Below are 20,520 nucleotides of genomic sequence, written 5' to 3'. Positions count from 1 at the left end.
CATTATACCCATTTTGCAGACATAAAATTCTAGCGCTCAAAGCAGACAAGGAGCTTGTCCAAGGTCACACACTGAATCAATAACAGAGCTGACACCAAACCAAGTAAGTGGCACCTGGAAGGCCACTTCCTCCTCTTTGGGTACCTCCACCTCCTCCCACTGAGAAAAGGAGTGTTCATGACACCAGGAGGTGGGCAATGGGCCTTTCCCCTGCCCACGGGGTCTCTTCTCCAGAGAGCAGATTACAGCAAAGACTTGGCACTTTCGCAGTAGTACCCAGTTCTGCAGTGGACCAAGGCTGCCTCTCCATCCACCTAAGAGGAATACAGAGTTAGCCATAAAAGACCAAAGGAACAAGTAAAAACTCCTCAGCTCATGGCCAAGAAGCTCTGGGGGCTGGCAGGAGGTTTTGTTAAAGGAGACTGTCCTCGTCCTGGGAACCCGTGTAAAGCGGAGCCATGCCTTGGTCCAGTGCGCTCTCCTCCCCGCCCTGCTCGGATCTCACGCTGGCCCAGGTGGGCCCTACCAGAATCTTCCTCTCAGGAACATCCCTCAAGGAGCCCCAGCTCTGAAACCCCTAACAGCAGCAGCAGCTCTGCAGATCCAGGGTCTATCAACCACGTGAAAAGTGCTCTCTGTCCATCATCTCAGCAGTCTCTCCCACAGCCCTAAGTAACCACCACTATGATCACCTCCATTTTGCAGAAGGGGAAACTGAGGCTCAGGCAGGCTGGGCAAGCTGGGGTCTGAGTCCTGCCAGTCTAGCTGCAGACCCAGAGTTCTCCAACACCACCCGTGCTGGCTCCTGGGCTGAGACCCTTACACAGACCGGCCTCACAATTCTGCCAGCAGCCAGCAGAACACGGAGCCCTGCCGAGATCAAGTTCAGGGCAGAAACACCTACCGGGACAGAGAACAAACCAGGTCCCCCTTATTGAACATTTAATAGGTGTCAGAGCTGACCTCAACCTCTCTTTAATCCTCCCTCCAATCTTGGGAAGAAAGCCCCACTTTCCAGAGACAGCCCAGGAAGATGAAGTCACCCATTCAAGGCCAACTGGCTGGGTTTTGATGCCAAACACACCAGGGTAATCTGTGGGGGTGGCCCGCAGTGAGAGGCCTGGAGACAAGGTAAGTCCAGGTACCTCCTGTCCCCATTCCCACATTCCAGAAGCTGCTCCCTGAATGACCTCTCAGAAAACCTTGGTGTGAACCCGCTAACTTCTGGCTAAAGATGAGTCCTTCCTTTGAAGTCAGGTAAGCCTCTGTAGACAGAGAGATGCCAGAAGCATTCAGCACTCCCATCACCAAAGCCAATCATTAGGCGAGACACACAGGAGGCCGGGCGCCGTGGCTCATGCTTGTAACCCCAGCACTTTGGGAGGCCAAGGCAGGAAGACTGCTCGAGCCCAGGAGTTCCGAGACCAGCCTAGGCAATACCCTCACCTTGGCTGTAAGTCCCCATCTCTACAAAAAAAATATATAAAAATTACTCAGGACTGGTTGTGCATGCCTGTGGTCCCAGCTACTCAGGAGGATGAGATAGGAGCATTTCTTGATTCTAGGAGGTGGAAGGTACAATGAGCTGTGATCACGCCACTGCACTCCAGCCTGGGTGACAGAGTGAAATCCTGACTCAAAAAAAAAAAAAAAGATTTTTTTAAATTTTGAAATTAAAAAAAAAAAAAAAAAACAGGCAGGAGTACCTTTTTACCTTGTCAGTGATTAACAGGAGAGGCCAAGGGTTTCCAGGGGCCTCCTCCTCACCCACAGGGAACGGCCACCCAGGCCAGAATGCTGGCTCAGGACCCTTGTACCGACCGGAGCCACAGTCTAGGAAAAAGGACCCTGGGGGTGTGGACAGATTGCAAAAAAAGGCCCCAGTCCTCCAGAAGCTTCTCCAGAGCCCGGTTACTCTACTGCACAACCAGGCTGTGGCCCCCGCAGCCCTCTTAGCCTGGAAAGCTGGCCAGAGAAAGGTAAAGCCATCCTTCTTTAAAGGGTGATTTTCGTTCTGGGGTTGCTGAACCCCAAACGTATAGGTATCCTCGTGCTGTGGGCTCTTCTCACAGACCAGAGTCAGGGAAGGAATGGGTTCTGTGAGGTGGGTGCCAGCAGGAAAGCACCCTCACCTTGGCTGTAAGTCCCCACGCGACACCCCCTCTCTGAGACGCTGCCTTCCGCTTCTGGACTTCCCTTTCCAGGTCCTCATCACATCTCAGATGCGTGACTCGTTTCCCTGAGTTTCTGCCATGGCCCCAGCAGCAAGCTGGGCACACAGGAGGCCTTCAAGTATTGGCTGACGACTGGCTGCCTGGGCCTCGCACGCTGACACCTTCCTATCAGGGCACTTACCCTGCCCTCTTAGGACTAATGGGTCACCCACAGAGTCTCCCACTACCTCCAAGGATGGCGGGCCTCTGCCTCATTCTCTAGCTTTGCAAGAATGGGGTCTGATCCTCACGCAGTCAACTGGATATCAGACCACTCACAGAAGTCTAATTAAAATGGTAGATTCTGGCTGGGCGCAATGGTTCATGCCTGTAATCCCAGCACTAAGGGAGTCCAAGGCAGGAGAATGCCTTGAGCTTAGCAGTTTGAGACCAGCCTGGGCAACATGGCAAAATCCCATCTCCACAAAAAATACACACAAACACACACACACACACACAAATTAGCTTGGCATGGTAGTGCACTTCAGTAGTCCCAGCTACCCGGGAGGCTGAGGTGGGAGGATAGCTTGAACCCAGAACATAGAGGTTGCAGTGAGCCGTGATCATGCCACTGCACTCCCACCTGAGTGACAGAGTGAGACCGTGTCTCAAAAAAAGGCAGGGTGGGGACAGATTCTGCTCAAAAAGGAAAAGATGAGCATGCATTAGGGAATATTCACTTATCCTCTTTTGCTTAAACTGAGGATTATTCCTAAAATGTGGCCGCCATGTGGAGCGGAGGCCAGGAGAGAGGCTCGGATGGTGCCTGCCACCTCCGACCACTACCACTGTAACACTGATGGTGAATATCCCCCCAAGTATTCATTCACCACGAGTCAGGCACTGAGCAAAGGCTTTATGTGCATTTCCTCATTTGAGCTTCACAGAATCGCCACAATATCACTATTCCCCCCGGCCCCATTTACCAAAGGAGAAGACTGAGGCCAGAGGACAACAAAGCCCACTGCTCGTAACTGTGTCCGAGTGCCCAGGCTCGATAGTGGGGCATGATTGGTTCCAACAAGACAGCAGCCTGCAGAAGTCAGTCCCTTCCGCTAGGGCAAGAGGAGTCACCCCTGCCCCCGCTTTGCCTGTGCAAATGAGTCTTCATTTGTGGTTAGCAAGCCAGCCCTTCATTTCCCCACCAGGCTCAGAGTTTTGCAAACCAAAGTTGGGGGATGGCTAGCATGGCCTCCCGGCAGTTCCTGTTGCAGACAGCTAGAAGGTAATAGCCTTCCTTCCCTTTCAGAGAAGGCAGGATTGGGGCAAGAGCGGGGAGCCTCCCGGGGTCCCCATTACCCTCTAGCCCAGGCACTTCTGGCCTAAGTTCCCACTAACACAAGGATCTGAGTCCCACTCAGGGGGTACAAATGCCTGTCAGACTCCACAGCTTGGGGCTGAAATCTACCTGCCTCCCTCTTTCCCAGCACTGGCCAGAGACCCAGCCAGGGGTCCCAACTGGACTATGGGATTGGATGAGGTTCAAATACTAACCCCACCATGTCCCCAGCTGTAAAACTGAGACAAACAGACAGGGCCAGTTTCGTGGCATTGACATGAGGATTTAAGGAGACCTAGTTCATGGCCAAGTGCTTAGTGAAGTACCTGGCACACAGCCTGTGTTTCAATGTTTGCTGCTATTATCCACAGATTCTCACGATGATGGTCACGTCCGTTCATTCAGCCATTCAGTCAACAAAGAGCAGGTGAAAGCCAACTTGCCAGGCACTGTTCTGGAAGCTGGGGATACAGCTATGAACAAAACAGACCAAATTCCTGGCCTTGAAGAATTACATTCTAATAGGCGGAGACAGAGACAAGTCAATATTTATTACATTTGGCAACCATAAGTGCTACAAAAACTAAACCAAAGAAGAGCAAAGCACGGTGAGCGACCAGGAGGGAGGGGCTCTCATAGAAGGTGTTATCAGGGAGGCCTCCCCAGAGATGGTGACATCTGGGCTGATGTCTGAGATAGAATATTCCAAGCAGAGCAAATAGCAAATGCAAAGGCCCCAAGATGGAAATGTGCATGGTATGTTCTAGGAAGAGGAAGGTTGTCACCAGCTGGGACACACTGCGTATGCTCTCTGAAACCCTCTGACCTCCAGTGCCTGTCCATCTCCCCTCTCCTGCCTGGACATCCTAGTCACACCATCTCTGCACTTGCATGTACCCTCAGTCATCCAGGAGCCCGATGCCCCCCTCACCCTTCCCATCCCCCTCCACTATCACACACTGTGTCCATCAGTCTCCTCTGGGGTCCTCTGGAGTCAGCTGCAGCCCTTGGGAGGTGATTTTGCCATTTCATTCATATATATAAATATATAAAATATATGTGTGTATATATATATACACACACACACACACACACCACACACATACGTATACACACACACACACAACACACATATGTATACACACACACACACACAAACATCACATTTTTTGTTGTTGTTTTTTAAGACAGAGTCTTACCAGGCATGGGGGCTTATGCCTGTAATCCCAGCACTTTGGGAGGCTGAGGCGGGCAGATCACTTGAGGTCAGGAGTTCCAAGACCAGCATGGCCAACATGGTGAAATCCTGTCTCTAATAAAAATACAAAAATTAGCCAGCGGTGGTGGCATGCGCCTATAATCCCAGCTACTTGGAAGGCTGAGGCACGAGAAACGCTTGAACCCAAGAAGTGGATGTTGCAGTGAGCCAAAAGTAGCACCACTGCCCTCCAGCCTGGGCGACAGAGCAAGACTCTGTCTCAAGAAAAAAGTAGAAGAACAAGACTAGACACTGCTGGAGTGAGTGGCATGATCATAGCTCACGACAGCCTCACCCTCCACGGCTTAGGTGATTTTCCCACCTCAGACTCCTAAGTAGCTGGGCCTACAGGCACGTGCCACCATGCCTGGCTAATTTTTGTACTTTTTGTAGAGACAGGGTTTCATCATGTTACCCAGGCTATTCTCAAATGCCTGGGCTCAAGTGATCCCCCTGCCTCGGCCTCCCAAAGTGCTGAGATTATAGGCGTGAGCCACTACACCCAGCCACCATTATATATTTAATCTCTCCACTCCTTGAAGGCAAGACAGCACTGCTCATTCATGGGTCCACAGCAGGGAAGTGCCTGGCACCTAGTGGGGATGCCACCAAGAGGTAGAATAAGTCCCCTAGAGAGCGATTTGGCACTCACTACTGAGGCTGGAAATACACACCCCCCCCCCACTCCACTCAGAGGTTCCTTCCCCGCCCACAGCTACCGCAGAACCCTCTGCAACTTCAAAGGAGAAAGGGACTCAGCACACATGCCCAGCAGGAGAGAGTGGACAAATTGGCTCTTGTCACCAATGGAATGCTCTACAGCAATTCAAAAGAAAGAGACACCTCTGCATATCGATGGAAATAAACAAAAACTATGTGCATTGTGGTGTCCTGGATGAATCCTGGAACAGAAGGAGAACATATGAGGAGAAACTGTTAAAGTCCAAATAAATTCTGGAACTTTGACAGTGATGTGGTAACGTTAATTTCTCACTTTTGGCAAAGGCATCATGGCAATATAAAACAGAGAAATGGGCCGGGTGTGGCGGCTCACACCTGTAATCCCAGCACTTTGGGAGGCCAAGGAGGGTGTATCACTGGAGGTTAGGAGTTTGAGACTAGCCTGGTCAACATGGTGAAACTGGCTGGGCATGGTGGCTCACGCCTGTAATCCCAGCACTGTGGGAGGGCGAGGCGGGCGGATCACGTGAAGTCAGGAGTTCGAAGCCAGCCTGACCAACAGGGTGAAATCCCGTCTCTACTAAAAATACAAAAATTAGCTGGGCATATTGGCGTGTGCATGTAATCCTAGCTACTCAGGAGGCTGAGGCAGGAGAATCACTTGAACCCGGAAGGCAGAGGTTGCAGTGAGCCGAGATCGCGCCACTGCACTACAGCCTGGGCGACAAAGCCAGACTCTGTCTCAAAAAAAAAAAAAAAAAAACTACTAACTACCCTATTAATGAATGAAAATCACAGATACAAAAAAGACACAGCAGAGGGGGCAGTCCTTGTCATCATTAAAAGCCAGGTCCTTTGCTTTTCTGACTATTCCTGAGACTAGCAATGTTTGAGACGATTGCCCACACAGGGAATTCATTCCGTGATCTCCTGTAAAATCAGAATGCAGTTGGTAAGATACAGCCTCTTATCTCCTGACCTCATGATCCACCCGCCTCGGCATTCAGAAAAGAAAAAGGAATCCAAGTTAAGGGGAAAGAAATTCACATTTATTGAAACCTTCTATGTACCCGACTTCACCAGGCACTCAGGAAAATGCCGCATTGTTCAACCATCACAGCAGCTTCGGAAGGCTGAGGCTGTGACGGCTGGCTTCTATATGAAGAAAATGAGTCTCAGACGACTTTTAAAACTTGCTTAAGGTTGTAAAAGCAGGTTTTCTCAAGACCCTCTGCTGACCCCCAAGGACTCGCTGATCAAAACTGCAGCTCATAAAAGCAAAGGAAGAGGCACCACACCACAGCACAGAATAAAAATGACGCTTCTCGGGCGGGCGCGGTGGCTCACGCCTGTAATCCCAGCACTTTGGGAGGCCGAGGTGGGTGGATCACGAGGTCAGCAGATCAAGACCATCCTGGCTAACACAGTGAAACCCCGTCTCTACTAAAAATACAAAAAAATTAGCCAGGCGTGGTGACGGGCGCCTGTAGTCCCAGCTACTCAAGAGGCTGAGGCAGGAGAATGGCGTGAACTTGGGAGGCGGAGCTTGCATTGAGCCGAGATCGCACCACTGCATTCCAGCATGGGCGACAGAGCAAGACTCTGTCTCAGAAAAAAAAAAAAAAAAAGACATTTCTCAACAGTCTGAAACAGACTTCACAAGTTGTCAGCCTGGGAACTGCATCAGGGTACAGGAGTGTTTTGTCAGGTCAAGATCATTTTGCTTATTTGTGTGTTTCAATGAGTCAACTTTTTTTTTTTTTTTTTTTTGAGACGGAGTTTTGCTCTTGTTGCACAGGCTGGAGTGCAATGGCATAATCTCGGCTCACTGCAAGCTCCACCTCCCGGGTTCAAGCGATTCCTCTTCCTCAGGCTCTCAAATAGCTGGGATTACAGGAATCTGCCACCACGCCTGGCTAATTTTGTATTTTTAGTAGAGACAGGGTTTCTCCATGTTGGTCAGGTTGGGCTCGAACTCCCGACCACAGGTGATCCACCCACCTTGGCCTCCCAAAGTGCTGGGACTACAGGCATGAGTCACCGTGCCTGGCCGAGTCAACGCTTTTTTTAAGTGAGGAGATTTCACAGTAACAACCTATATTTCCAGCTGCAGATCTGTGGACCCTGAGCCTGCAGCATGAGGTAGGATCTGTCCACTTTATACCAGGCACACATGCACCGGCTCCCCGTTAACCATGGTTTCCACCACCCTTAGATCTTTCCCAGTGTGCAGCCTGTGTTTATTGTCATTTGTCCCCTAGATGCAATCTGCTTCTCTTATTTAGGTCACCTGTCCAGCTTCCTGCAGGTATTTGTGTTTCTGATCCCTCATCTGAAACAGAGGAAGTAGGATTTTAAAGAAATAAATGCAGGCCAGGTACAGTGACTCATGCCTGTAATCCCAGCACTTTGGGAGGCTGAGGTCGGCAGATCACCTGAGGTCAGGGGCTCAAGACCAGCCTGGGCAACATGGTAAAACCCCATCTCTATTAAAAACACAAAAATTAAGTGGGTGTGGTGGCACACCCCTGTAGTTCCAGCTACTCAGGAGGCTGAGGCGCGAGAATCACTTGAACCCAGGAGGCAGAGGCTGCAATGAGCCAAGACCGCACCACTGCACTTCCAGCCTACGCAATAAAGTGACACTCTGTCTCAAAAAAAAAAAAAAAAAAAGAAAAGAAAAGAAAAAGAAATAAATGCAAAGTCTTATGCTTATATCTGAAAACTTAATTGCACCTGCACAGGAGGAGTCAGAGCTTCAAAACAACAGCTAGAAGTGACTCATGCCTGTAATCCCAGCACTTTGGGAAGCCAAGATAGGTTAACTGCTTGAGCCTAGGAGTTCGAGATCAGCCTGGGCAACATGACAAAACCCCAGCTCTACCAAAAAAAAATACAAAAAATAGCTGTGCATGGGAGCATACACCGGTGGTCCCAGGTACTTGGGAGACTGAGATGAGATCACTAGATCCTGGGAAGCTGAGGCTGCAGTAAGCGATACTGGCACCACTGCACTCCAGCCTCAGTGGCAGAGTGAGAGCCTGTCCCAAAACAAAAACAACAACAAAAACCAGCAATCCTCTATAATGTATGAGATTCACCGTGCACCTTACCACACATCCCATTGAGCGGGGTCCCCTGAGTCTTATTTCAGCACAAGGTCAACAGGGAGATGCAGCCCTAGGCCACAGCACAATCATAGGGCTTAGGAATGTGCAGAACATGAGGAAATTCCCTAGGGGAACAGAGAGGCTGGAAGTAGAAACAAGTCCAGGATCAAGAGTCCTGTCTTCAGTCATCTCATCGGATCCACACGGGGCAGGAGGCTGGTTCTGCGGATCTCCAACAGGTATAAACCAAGACCTCAAGTGGATAGAAAACAACTTTTTAAAAACCCAACAATTACTCAAAATTGTCTCCGGCGGCCTTGAGAGTCATACTAGAAAATCATGGTAAAGCTCTTCCAGCTAAGTGGCTTTGGGAAGGTTCTTGCTACTTTATGAAACTCAGCTTCCCCATCCATAAAATGGGTAGACTCGTCAAAAAGCATGACGAGGATTTTTAAAGCACCAAGGACAGAGGTTAACAAGACCACTCAGAGAACGTGGTTAATGAGTGGCTGCTGCTATGACCATTTGAAGCACTGAGTATTGTAGAGAAGCTTCCTCCAACAACCACCACTAACACTGACTGAACACATATTATTCTAAGTGCTTGTTACATTGAATTCTAAAACACTGCTGTGACATAGGTCCTACTATTATCGCAATTTTATCAGTAAGGAGACTGAGGCACTCGAGGTCAAGCACTTTGACCTCAAGGTCACACTGGTAAGTGCAGAGCTGAAATTGGAGCCCAGGGAGCCCGCCCGTTGACCCCTACACTGTACTACTTCCTACTGCACCTGGGTGAGGACACAGATCATACTTGATGCTTTTCTCAGTTCCCCCATCTCTGAGCCTAGGATCCTAGAGCCCTGCTGTGGCAGAGAGAAGCACATCTCCAAACAGGGATGAACCCCAAGAACCAGGAGGTGGACATGATGCCAGAAATGAAGGTGGCAAAGGGGCCGAGGAGGACTCTAGCTTTCTGTCATGGAGACCTGGCTGGATGGTGGTATCCCTTACCAACATGGGGAAAACTGGAGGAATAGGTTTTAAAGGCAGAGATCTCAGTTGTTTTGGTGACAAATTCCATTTTGGACAGGTGGAGTCTCAAATATTTACTAGATACCCAGTGCGACTAGACAACATTTCCAAAGCTCCTGCTCCAAGTTCAAAGCTCCTTTCATTGACATCTGAGAAAATTTCTCTGGTCCAACCCCATGTGATTTCTATGACTTCTTTCTTTACGATCCACCTAACACCCTGTGTGACAATCTTAGCCTTGTCATCTTGTCTCTGTCTCCCTAAGACTTGAACCCCTGAAGGACAAGACCTTGCTTTGGTCAATCTGCTGACAAGCAGAGTCTCCAGCATGTGTAGGGGCTCAGTAAATATTTACCGAATGGGTCAAGGAAAGGGATCTCAGGAGACGGTTACGTGGGAGTGTGTTTCCTATTACATGAGTGCAAAAGTTGTCACAATTTTTGCCATTAAAGACAAGTTACAATTAAACTGCAATTACATTTGCACCAACCTAATATTACTGCTCTAAAATATTAGAGCATCTTGGGCTGGGCGCGGTGGCTGATGCCTATAATCCCAGCACTTTGGGAGACCGAGGCGGGTGGATCACCTGAGGTCAGGAGTTGGAGACCAGCCTGGCCAACATGGTGAAACCCTGTCTCTACTAAAAATACAAAAAACTACCCAGGTGTGGTGGTGCCTGCCATGCCTGTAGCTCCAGCTACTTGGGAAGCTGAAGCAGGAGAATGGCTTGAATCCAGGAGGCAGAGGTTGCAGGGAGCCGAGATCGTGCCATTGCACTCCAGCCTGGGTGACAGAGCGAGACTGTCTCAAAAAAAAAAAAAAAGAAGAAAACATTAGAGCATCTCTTCAGATCTAATCTAAAAGATGAGAGCAGTAATAGGAAAGAAACACACTCCCAAACAAGCATCACGGAGGCCAGGATGGCCCCACAAACCTAGCGGCTTACAACAACACAAATTTACCATCTTGCAGTTATGCAGGTCTGATTTCCAAAACGGGTCTCGCTGGGCTAAGACCAAGGAGTCAGCAGGGCTGCGTTCCTTCTGGAGGCTCCAAGGGAAAATCCACCCGTTGCCTTTCCCAGCTCTAAAAGCCACCTGCATTTCTTGGCTTGTGGCCCCTTCCTCCACCTTCAAAGCCAGAATACTGCATTCTCTCCCTGACTCTGACCTCCTACCTCCCTCTTTTAAAGATCCTTGTAATTACATTGGGCCTACCTGGGTCATGCAGGAGAATCTCCCCATCTCAAGATCTTTCCCTTAATCACACATGCAAAATCCCCTTTGCCACATAATGTAACATATCCACAGGTTCCAAGGATTAGGACATGAATACCTTTGGCGGTCTGTGCAGGGAGTCACCATCCAATGAAAGATGACATCATGGGGAAGGACAAAAAGGCCAGAGGTCACATGGCAGCTATGAGAGGATCGCAGCCATCCTGGCCTCAGTTTTGCTCTTTAATTATAACAGCTGAATCTGAATGCCCAGTCTCTCCCACACCCCGTTATCTCATCAATGTGGCACATGAGGAACACGGTGAGAAGGGGTGAGAGAGATCTAAACATGATCCCAACAAAAAGTCCCAGCCAGACCTGGCTCCACAAAAGCTGGAGGTGCTTTCTAACAGTCACAACCGCAGAGGCTGTTTGCTGACAAATCACAAGAAAATAGTTGGCTGGGGCCATGTGCAGTGTCTCACGCTTGTAATCCCAGCACCTTGGGAGGTTGAGGTGGGTGGATTACTTAAGATCAGGAGTTCGACCAGCCTGGCCAACGTGGTGAAACCCTGTCTCTACTAAAAACACAGAAATTAGCCGGTTTTGGGGATGCATGCCTGTAATCCTAGTTACTTGGGAGGCTGAGGCACAAGAATCACCTGAACCCAGGAGGCGGAGGTTGCAGTGAGCTGAGATCACACCATTGCACTCCAGCCTGGGTGACAAGAGTGAAACTCCATGAAAGAGAGGGTGGGGGGGAGGGAGGGGGAGGGAGGGAGGGAGGGAAGGAAAGAAAGAAAGGAAAGGAAAGGAAAGGAAAGGAAAGGAAAGGAAAGGAAAGGAAAGGAAAGGAAAAAGAAACAGAAAAAGAAAGAAAAGAAGGAAGGAAGGGGAAAGGAGGAAGGGAGGAAGGAAGGGAGAAGGGAAGGAAGGAAAGGAAGGAAGGAAGGAAGGAAAGAAAAGAAGGAAGAAAAAAGAAAAGAAAAGAAAGAAGGAAAGGAAAGAAAAGAATTGTCTGGGTGCAGTGGTTCATGCCTGTAATGCCAGCACTTTGGGACACCCAGGTCAGGTGATTGCTTGAGGCCAGGAATTCAAGCAATTGAATTCCTGGGCAACATAGACAGACCCTGTCTCTACAGGGAAAAAAAAACATTAGCTGGGCATGTTGGTGCAAATCTGTAGTCTCAGCTACTTGAGAGACTGAGGTGGGAAGATCGCTTGAGCCAAGGAGTTTGAGGCTACAGTGAGCTATGATCACACTACCGCACTCCAGCCTGGGCAACAGAGCCAGATCCTGTCTCTTAAAAGTAAATAAACAAGAAAACAGTCATCTTAAAGCCTTCAACACAAATCCAAGCTAGACAGGGAGGGGCTCACTTCAGAGATCAGACAGTGCAGCCCCTGCCCCCAAACTTCACCTAGACTCTCATGGGGTGAAGGGTGGGAAGCAGCATTTCAGGGACTGGCCAGACAGGAAGCCTGGCCTCCGCGAGCAAGCAGCTCACTTCTGTGTTTCTGTCCAGAGAGGAAGCCTCTCTGCTGCAGCTTCCCCGGCCACAGGGGCTCACCAGAGGCCTCACTGCAGAGATCCAGTCTCCAGGTAAAGCCCTGGGGAAGCCAGGCCTCCCCTAGGCTGGACTGAAAACAATCCATCCAGATCAGAAGGGAAGAAACATAAAAATGACCATAAGGCGCCATCATCCAAGAGGCCACTTTCCTGTGAAACCGCAGCAACATAGGCCTCACCTGCTTTCTAAGCGCCCTACGACTGCTGTACCAATTACCGCAAACTCAGTGGCTTACAGCAACACACATTTATCATCTTTCAGCTCCTAGGTCAAAACCAGTCTCATTGGGCTAAAATCAAGGTGTCGGCAGCACTGGTTCCTTCTGCAGGCTCCGAGGGAAAACCTGCTTCCTGGCCATTTTCACCTTGTAGTGGCCGTCTTCAATCGTGAGCATGTGGCCTCTTCCCCTGCCTTCAAAGCACATCACTCCAAACTCTGTTGCCACCATCCCGCCATTGTCTTCTACTCACTCTGATCTCCCGCCTTTTTCTTTTTTTTTTTTTTTTTTTTTTGAGATGGAGTCTCGCTCTTGTCTCCCAGTCTGGAGTGCAGCGGCATGAACTCGGTTCACTACAACCTTCGCCTCCTGGGTTCAAGCGATTCTCCTGCCTCAGCCTTCTGAGTAGCTGGGATTACAGGTGCACGCCACCACACCCAGCTAATTTTTGTACTTTTAGTGGAGACAGGGTTTCGCCATGTTGGCCAGGCTAGTCTCGAACTGCTGACCTCCGGTGATCCACCCGCCTCGGCCTCCCAAAGTGCTGGGATTACAGGCGTGAGCCACCGCCCCCAGCCCCGCCTTTTTCTTAAAAGGACCCTGTGAACACACTGGATCCACCTGGGTAACCCAGAATACTCTCCCATCTCAACCTTCTTCACTTAATTTCATCTGCAAGGTCCTCTTTACCAAATAACATGACATATCCACAGGTTCTAGGGAACAGGACATGGACATCTCTGGGGGGCCATCAATCATGCCTACCACCTACGTCTACCTTCAACACCCTGTCCACTGATCTGCAGAGGAGGAGAGTGTTATTTCAAAGACAGTTTTGGAACATCTTCCCAGGAAAGCCAAATCTCAACCCCCCACACCCCGCCACAATTGACAAAGCTAAGAGAAATTGAAAATAAGCTCTAGGACAAGAACAGAGGGTAAAAATGAAAAAGGAAGAAAAAAAGACACTCCCTATTTGCAGAAGCTCTGCAGCGTAAGGTGCTTTGCATACACAGGGGAGAGTCCAGTCTCATCTTCCCTACTTAACACAGGCAAAGAGAAGGCTCAGCGAAGTTAAGGAATTTGCCCAAAATCGCACGGCCTGCAAATGGTGGGTCTGGGATGGAACCCCAGGCTTGTCTGGCTCTCTCTTTGTGCTGCTCTGAAAAAAAAAAAAAAAAATCTTGGATTTTTCTGAGATTATTTCAGAGGGGAGGGGTCCCCAAAAGTTGTTTGCAGTAAAACCTTTTCTTCTGGGTAGGAAGTTATGCAAAGCATTTGCCACTGCCCCCAGTTGCTTGGCAAGTTAGCAGAGAAAGATCTATTTTGGGGCTCTGCGCTCCACCGATCTGTTCACCACCCGCTGCTTATACATTTTTTTCTACAGAGGCCACTTCCTGAGGCTTAAATGGGTTGGTCAGCCCAGCAAGACCCAAGCCTGCCTCAAAGCAGGCCACAAGGCAACAAGTAGGGCCAGCATTGAGCAGCCAGGAGCCCCCAGGACCCACCTCAAAAGGAAAACCACCCATCTTAGAGGAGGCAACGGCTGCCTGTCAGCCGATCACCAAGACACACAGTGTTCAAGCCCTCAAGGAAGGCAACAGCCACCGAGGCTACCCAGCTACACGTGTACATTCGTATTATTTCATTCATTCATTCATATTATTCAAGAGCCCTAAACTGGAAATACATCCAGTATTCACCACTATGCCTTGGGGTGGTTTGTTACACAGCAAGACACAACAATCCATTATGATTACTATGATATTTAGCATCTGCTATGTGCCAAGCATTATTCTAATCACTCACATGTTAACTCGCTTAACCCTCACAACAGCCTGATAAAGCGGGTAATGTGGCCAGGCACGGCCGCTCACGCCTGTAATCCCAGCACTTTGGGAGGCCCGAGGCGGGCAGATCATTTGACATCAGGAGTTCTAGACCAGCCTAGCCAACATGATGAGACCCCGCCTCTACTAAAAATACAAAAATTAGCCAGGCGTGACAGTGTGCACCTGTAATCCCAGCTACTCAGGAGGCTGAGGTGGGAGGATTGCTTGAATCCGGAGGCGGAGGCTGCAGTGGGCTGAGATTGTGCCACTGCACTCCAGCCTGGGTAACAGAGCGAGACTGTCTCAAAAAAAATTGGGTAATGTTTCTCCATTATGTACAGGGGAAAACTGATGTGCCCAAGATCTCCCATCAGGAGAATGGGGGAGTAGGCGGTGGTATATTCCGTCACTAGAATGCTGCTCAGCAATAGAAAAGAAAAAACTACTGACGCTAGCAACAACATGGGTGAACCCTGAGAACATTACACAAAAGAAGTCGAATGCAAAACACAGTCTACCGTATCATTCCATGTTTATGAAATTCTAAAACCAAGGAAAAAGCCTGGATGACTCAAAGGATGTTGGGGTGGCCTGGGGCAGGGTGTGTGCATGCTGGGGAGGGTGGGGGGCTGCTGACTGCAGAGGCAAGTGAGGGAACCCTCTCTCCTGCGATGGAAGGTGTTCTTTCTCTCAATTAGTGTGGTGGTTACACATGTCTACACATGTGTCAAAATGCATCAAACTATGTACTTAAAATGAGTGCCTTTTATTGTATATAAATTAAATATGAAATAAAGTTCACTTTAAAAGGTTCTTAAAATATGAAGCACATCTTCCATTACCTAGAAGATCATAATCCTTAAAGATGAAATAGGACATCTTCATAGAAAAGCAATCAGACGCTAGTTTGGGTCCAGTGCTCCCTGGAGGGTAGGCAATGGGACATATTTTTCTTTTGTGTTTGTCTATCTTTTCCAAAGATTCTAGAATGAATCTGCATTTCTCTGATAATGGAAAATAAGACCTATTAAATGTAATTTTTAAAACTGAGCTAGGGCTAGGAACAGTGGCTCACAGCTGTAATCCCAGCACTTTGGGAGGCTGAGGACGGTAGATCACAAGGTCAGGAGTTCAAGACCAGCCCGGCCAACATGGTGAAACCCCATCTCCACTAAAAATACAAAAATTAGCCAGGCATGGTGGTGGGTGCCTGTAATCCCAGCTACTCAGGAGGCTGAGGCAGAAGAATGGCTTGAAACCAGAAGGCGGAGGTTGCAGTGAGCCGAGTTACCACCACTGCACTCCAGCCTGGGCGAAAGAACGAAACTTTGTCTCAAAAAATAATAATAATAAAAAAATAAACAAATAAATAACTGAGCTGGGATAGAGTCCAGCCTTCCAGAGGTGGCCGGCAGATCTCACACCTCAGGGCAGGGTGAAAAGCAGTGGGTGAGGAGTCAGGAGGTCCGCCCCGCTAAGCCTCACGCTCCCTGGGTGCCCCAAGCCAAATCCTTGACTTCTCCAGGCCTGGCTGCACAAGGGGATTCCCAGGAGCTCCCTCGCCTCATAGGGTTGGTACCAGATGAAGCCTCAGAAATGAGCTCTGAAAATGGATATGAGGGCAGTGTTGTCACTCCACACCTGGGAATCCAACACCCCCAGGATGTCCCGACTCTGCCCAGCCATCTGACTCTGCAAAGGACACAAACCATCCTCCACCCACCATATCTATCTCCAGAAACAGCCTGGCACCCAACAGGGTCTTTGTCTTCCATGCTTAAGCCCCGCCAACCCCCACTGAACCCCAGAGTTAGGCCGACCAGTGGATCTGAACTCTGCCATGCCCCGCTGTGTAGACTTGAGCAAATCAATGGACCTCTCTGAGCCTCAGCTTCTTCTGCAAATTGAAGGAGTTACACCTGCCTCATGGGGGCCTGGCAGGATGAAATAAGATGCGGTGTTGGAAATACCCTAAGTTCTCACTAAAAAGCTGTATTTATTTTTGTGATTCAAAGAGCCCCACCCCACTTAAAAAAAAATTCCATGAGCCCACACTATGGAAGAGGAAGCAAATCTCCCTATTCATATTCTATCTAAATACCAGTTCTCATGAGGCTGCCCTCCACACTCCTCCCTTATGCCAGAGTGACAGGCTCAGCAGCCCTCAGTTTCCATGGAAACTCATGACAAGGGGCATCATGATGGAAGTTATTTCAGCAATTTCCTGCTGCCCACAGTGCCAACAAGGCCTGCCGCAGCACAGAAAAGGTGTGCCCAGCTAGTTGGCTCTGTCCTGGCTATTGTTCAGGCCACTGAAGCCTGCAGAAACTCAGCCCCCACCAGGCAGATAATTCCTGAAGCTCAGGCCTTCAGAGCTCCATTTCCATGCAGCCGGTGGGTATCCCCAAGATGCAAGCAGAGGAAGAATGGCACTCACCCATGCAGACAGCATCTATGGTGTACCTGGTATGTGCTAGTCATCATGCATGACACAGGAACAGTGAATGGAACAAACAACCCCCTTTCAAAGAGCTGACAGTCTGAGAAAGAGAGACATTAAATGCCCACATAAATATAAATAACCACCATATGACAATGCTCCCAAAGAGAAGAGCACGATGGAATGAGAGACTAATGGGATGTTCTCCAGATGGGCAGGAAGTGAGGAGGTGACTGAGCCACAGACTTGATCAGGCAGAAAGGACCTCACCAATGAGGAAACTGAGGCACAGAGGGCCGAAGCAATCCTAACAGGAGTAAGAGCTTAACACACTAGCTCGCTGAATACTCACGAGAGCCCTGTAAAGTAGGTGTTGTAATTCTCACTTCACAGATCAGAGGACACAAGCCCACAGAGAGGAAGTGACTGGGCCTAGGCCACATGATAGGAAGGAACAGAGAGTAGATGACAACCAGGTCTCTCTAATCTTGCCCCTTCCCTCCCAGAATGTGTCTTCTCCTTTGGGTTTTTGCTCTCAACCCCAAGCGTTCACTTAACCCCCTTCTCCCTGAAACAATAAGGGACATTAGAACATGTTCGTAAGCACAGGGAACTTGTCTCATTTTTGCCTACCCTGGCCTGGGCCTGACATGTAATAACTTATCAATAAATGTGTTCAGTGAAAGAATCACAACCGAGTGCAGGGGCTTATGCCTGTAATCCAAGCTCTTTGAGAGGCCAAGGGCAAGAGGGTCGCTTGAGTCTGAGAGTTTGAGACCAGCCTGGGCAACATATTGAGACCCTATCTCTACTTGAAATTTTAAATTAAATAGATAAAATGAAATAATCACAAGGTGCCCTCTGATGTATCTGCATACATCTTTGTCACCTTCTGGAAGGGCAGCTGCAGTTTGAGGGCTCTTGTTTTACCACTTGTGTTTACTGAAGCTGTGGCAACACTCAACACAGCTGCCAAAGGGCGTTGAAAACCACTCTAGTGCCTTGCGCAGCACCCCTCAGGACGATGCACTCCAGCATGGGCAACAAAAGTGAAACTCCTTCTCAAAAATAATAATAATAATACCAACAACTAAAACAGCTTTCTGTTTTTAGTGGAAGATAGGTGTTTCACATGCACTAATTCATTTTATCTTCATAACTGCCTCACGGCACAGGTACCAATATTATTCCCATTTTATACACGGGAAATGGATGCGTAGTCCTTCTGCACCTGGAGGGCTCTTCCCATTGGATCTTGGCCTAAATATTAGCTCCTCAGGGAGGCCTTTCCTGACCACCCATCACGTGGGCTCTTCCTGTCCCTTGTGCTGACTTCACTTGTAAAGACAGGGGTTTGCCTTCCCCTCCCTGTTTACCATCTGTCTCTTCCCGCCAGCCTTCAAAACTCACGAGAAGGACACTGTGATCGCTGTGCCTCTACTTCCCCAGCATCTAACGCATCCAGTGCCTGTCGCCTTCTGGGCAATAAATGGGTAACTGTGCAATAGGCATAGGAAAAAAAGCCCAGCTCAGAGAAGACTCTAGACCAGCTAGAAAGACGCAGAACCAGGATGTGGCCCCAGGTGCCTGAGTGTTTTCCCACTAATGATAACAGCGCAACCTCACTTTCAGTTCTTGTTTCTGGACATCAGCATCTTGGGAGTAACTCATAATTTCTGGCTGGGCACCATGGCTAATGCCTGTAATCCGAGCACTTTGGGAGGCTAAAATGGGAGGACCGCTTTAGCCCAGGAGTGTAAGACCAGCCTAGACAACATAGTGAGATCCCACCTCTACTAAATATAAAATAAAATAAAATAAAATTAGCTGGACATGGTGGTGCATGCCTGTAGTCCCAGCTACTTGCGAGGCTGAGGCAGGAGGATCATTTGAGCCCAGGAGATCAAGGCAGTAGTTGAGCTGTGATTGCACCATGGCACTCCAACCTGGGCAACAGAGTGAGACCATGTCTCAAAAAAAAAAAAATTATAATGAGGGACAAGGTCTCCTTCTCAGACTTGCCAGGTCACCCTTTTCATGGTCCCAAAATAGGCTATGCCAGATAGTTCAGTATCTGAAGCCTAATTTGTTTTATTTGTTTTTTGAGACAGGGCCTTACTCTATTGCCCAGGCTGGAGTGTAGTGGCAAGATTTCGACTCACTGCAACTTCGATCTCCCAGGTTCAAGCAATTCTCCCACCTCTGCCTCCCAAGTAGCTGGGATTACAGGCATATGCTGCCACACCCAGCTAATTTTTATATTTTTAGTAGAGGCAGAGTTTCACCATACTGGCCAGGCTGGTCTCAAACTCCTCACCTCAAGTGATCCTCCTGCCTCAGCCTCCCAAAGTGCTGGGATTACCAGCATGAGCCATTGCACCTGTCCACAAAGGTGCTTTTTTTTTTTTTTTAGATGAAGTCTTGCTCTGTCACCCAGGCTGAAGTGCAGTGGCACAATCTCGGCTCACCGCAACCTCCACCTCCCGGGTACAAGCAATTCTCTTGCCTCAGCCTCCTGAGTAGCCAGGATTACAGGCGCAAGCCCCCATGCCCAGCTAATTTTTGTATTTTTAGTAAAAACGGGGTTTCACCATGTTGGCCGGGCTGCTCTCGAACTCCTGACCTCAAGTGATCTGCTCACCTTGGCCTTCCAAAGTGCTGGGATTACAGGCATGAGCCACTGTGCCTGGTCATTTAAGAGCACTAAATTACAGTACACTTAAGACCTAGAAAGGTTTCCACCAAGAAGACCGTGAGAATCGAAGGAGCCACCTGCATGGGAACTGGAAAAAATGAGGGTGGATTTTCCCATGCTCAGACTCCCAGAAGATGAAGAGGGACTTGTGTTCTGAGTGGTTTTTGAGCCCCCTTGTCCTCTGAAAGGGCCAGGAGAACTTCAGAACAGGCTGAGCAGTCAAAACAGCCCAGGCAGGGCAGGCTGAAGAAGAAAACAGCCCCCAACTAGGGCAGTGTTAAAGATGCAAATTAGGAAGCCTCTAGCGGGTGGTTTCTCACCCCTGCAGCTTCCCCGCTGGAAAGACAAAGTCCCTGGGATACACTCTAGGACTGTATCTTCACCTCTGGGAATCAGAGGCTCAGCTACACAGAAGGATCTCAGTATTGTGTGGCTGCCAACCTGCTGAGGCTAAGACCCCTTGGTGAGGACTGGGAGACCCATTCCCTACCCCGGGCCCCCCTGGGAGAGCTGAGAACCCCCTCCCTTCACAGTCCAATAAGGCCCAGTATGCAATAAAACCTCCTCCCTTCGCATAACCACCCTCTGCATGAACAGGCATTCCAGAGCGTCATATCACAGGTGCTTCATTTTAAGCCTGAACTCCCCAATTATCATTCCTTCCATAACTCGGAAAAAAAAGGAAATGTTTAAAATTTAACTTCAGCAACTCTGGTTTTTGCCTTGGAAGATTTGTCAGTCTGGAACAGCCACTGGAACAAGCAGTCCTGATAATAATAAAAGTAACTTCTTAGCGCCACCATCTCCAGCAGCTGACGTTTAGTCAGCACTTACTCTAGACAAACCCTGTACTACAAACCTAATGTGTACTGGCTCCTTTAATCTTTATCCCAACTCTATGGGGAGAGGACCATCATAATCCCCACTGTAGAGACAAAGAAACTGAGGTTCAGACAGGTTAAGCTA

At 49.0% G+C, this 20,520-nt stretch overlaps 1 protein-coding gene across 19 annotated transcripts in view; it reads right to left on the bottom strand.

Moving 5' to 3' along the window:
- Positions 1-20,520, bottom strand: part of PLCG2 (phospholipase C gamma 2) — a 178,017-nt gene that overhangs the window by 122,061 nt on the left and 35,436 nt on the right. The window contains exon 1 of one of the 19 annotated variants that reach the window (XM_063612493.1): positions 3,140-3,284. The exons of 16 other annotated variants lie outside the window; for them this stretch is intronic. Coding sequence is in view for 2 of the 3 variants with exons in the window: in XM_063612489.1 (XP_063468559.1) it covers positions 3,140-3,222 (83 nt within the window). In the remaining variant the exon portion in view is untranslated. Of the gene's footprint in view, positions 1-3,139; positions 3,285-20,520 lie in introns of those variants that run through there. 2 more of the 19 variants (XM_063612489.1, XM_063612490.1) reach the window with 2 other exon arrangements.

This window comes from Symphalangus syndactylus, chromosome 11, assembly GCF_028878055.3.
Source record: "Symphalangus syndactylus isolate Jambi chromosome 11, NHGRI_mSymSyn1-v2.1_pri, whole genome shotgun sequence".
NCBI classification, from domain to species: Eukaryota; Metazoa; Chordata; class Mammalia; order Primates; family Hylobatidae; genus Symphalangus; species Symphalangus syndactylus.
This window is presented reverse-complemented; position numbering and strand designations above follow the sequence as displayed.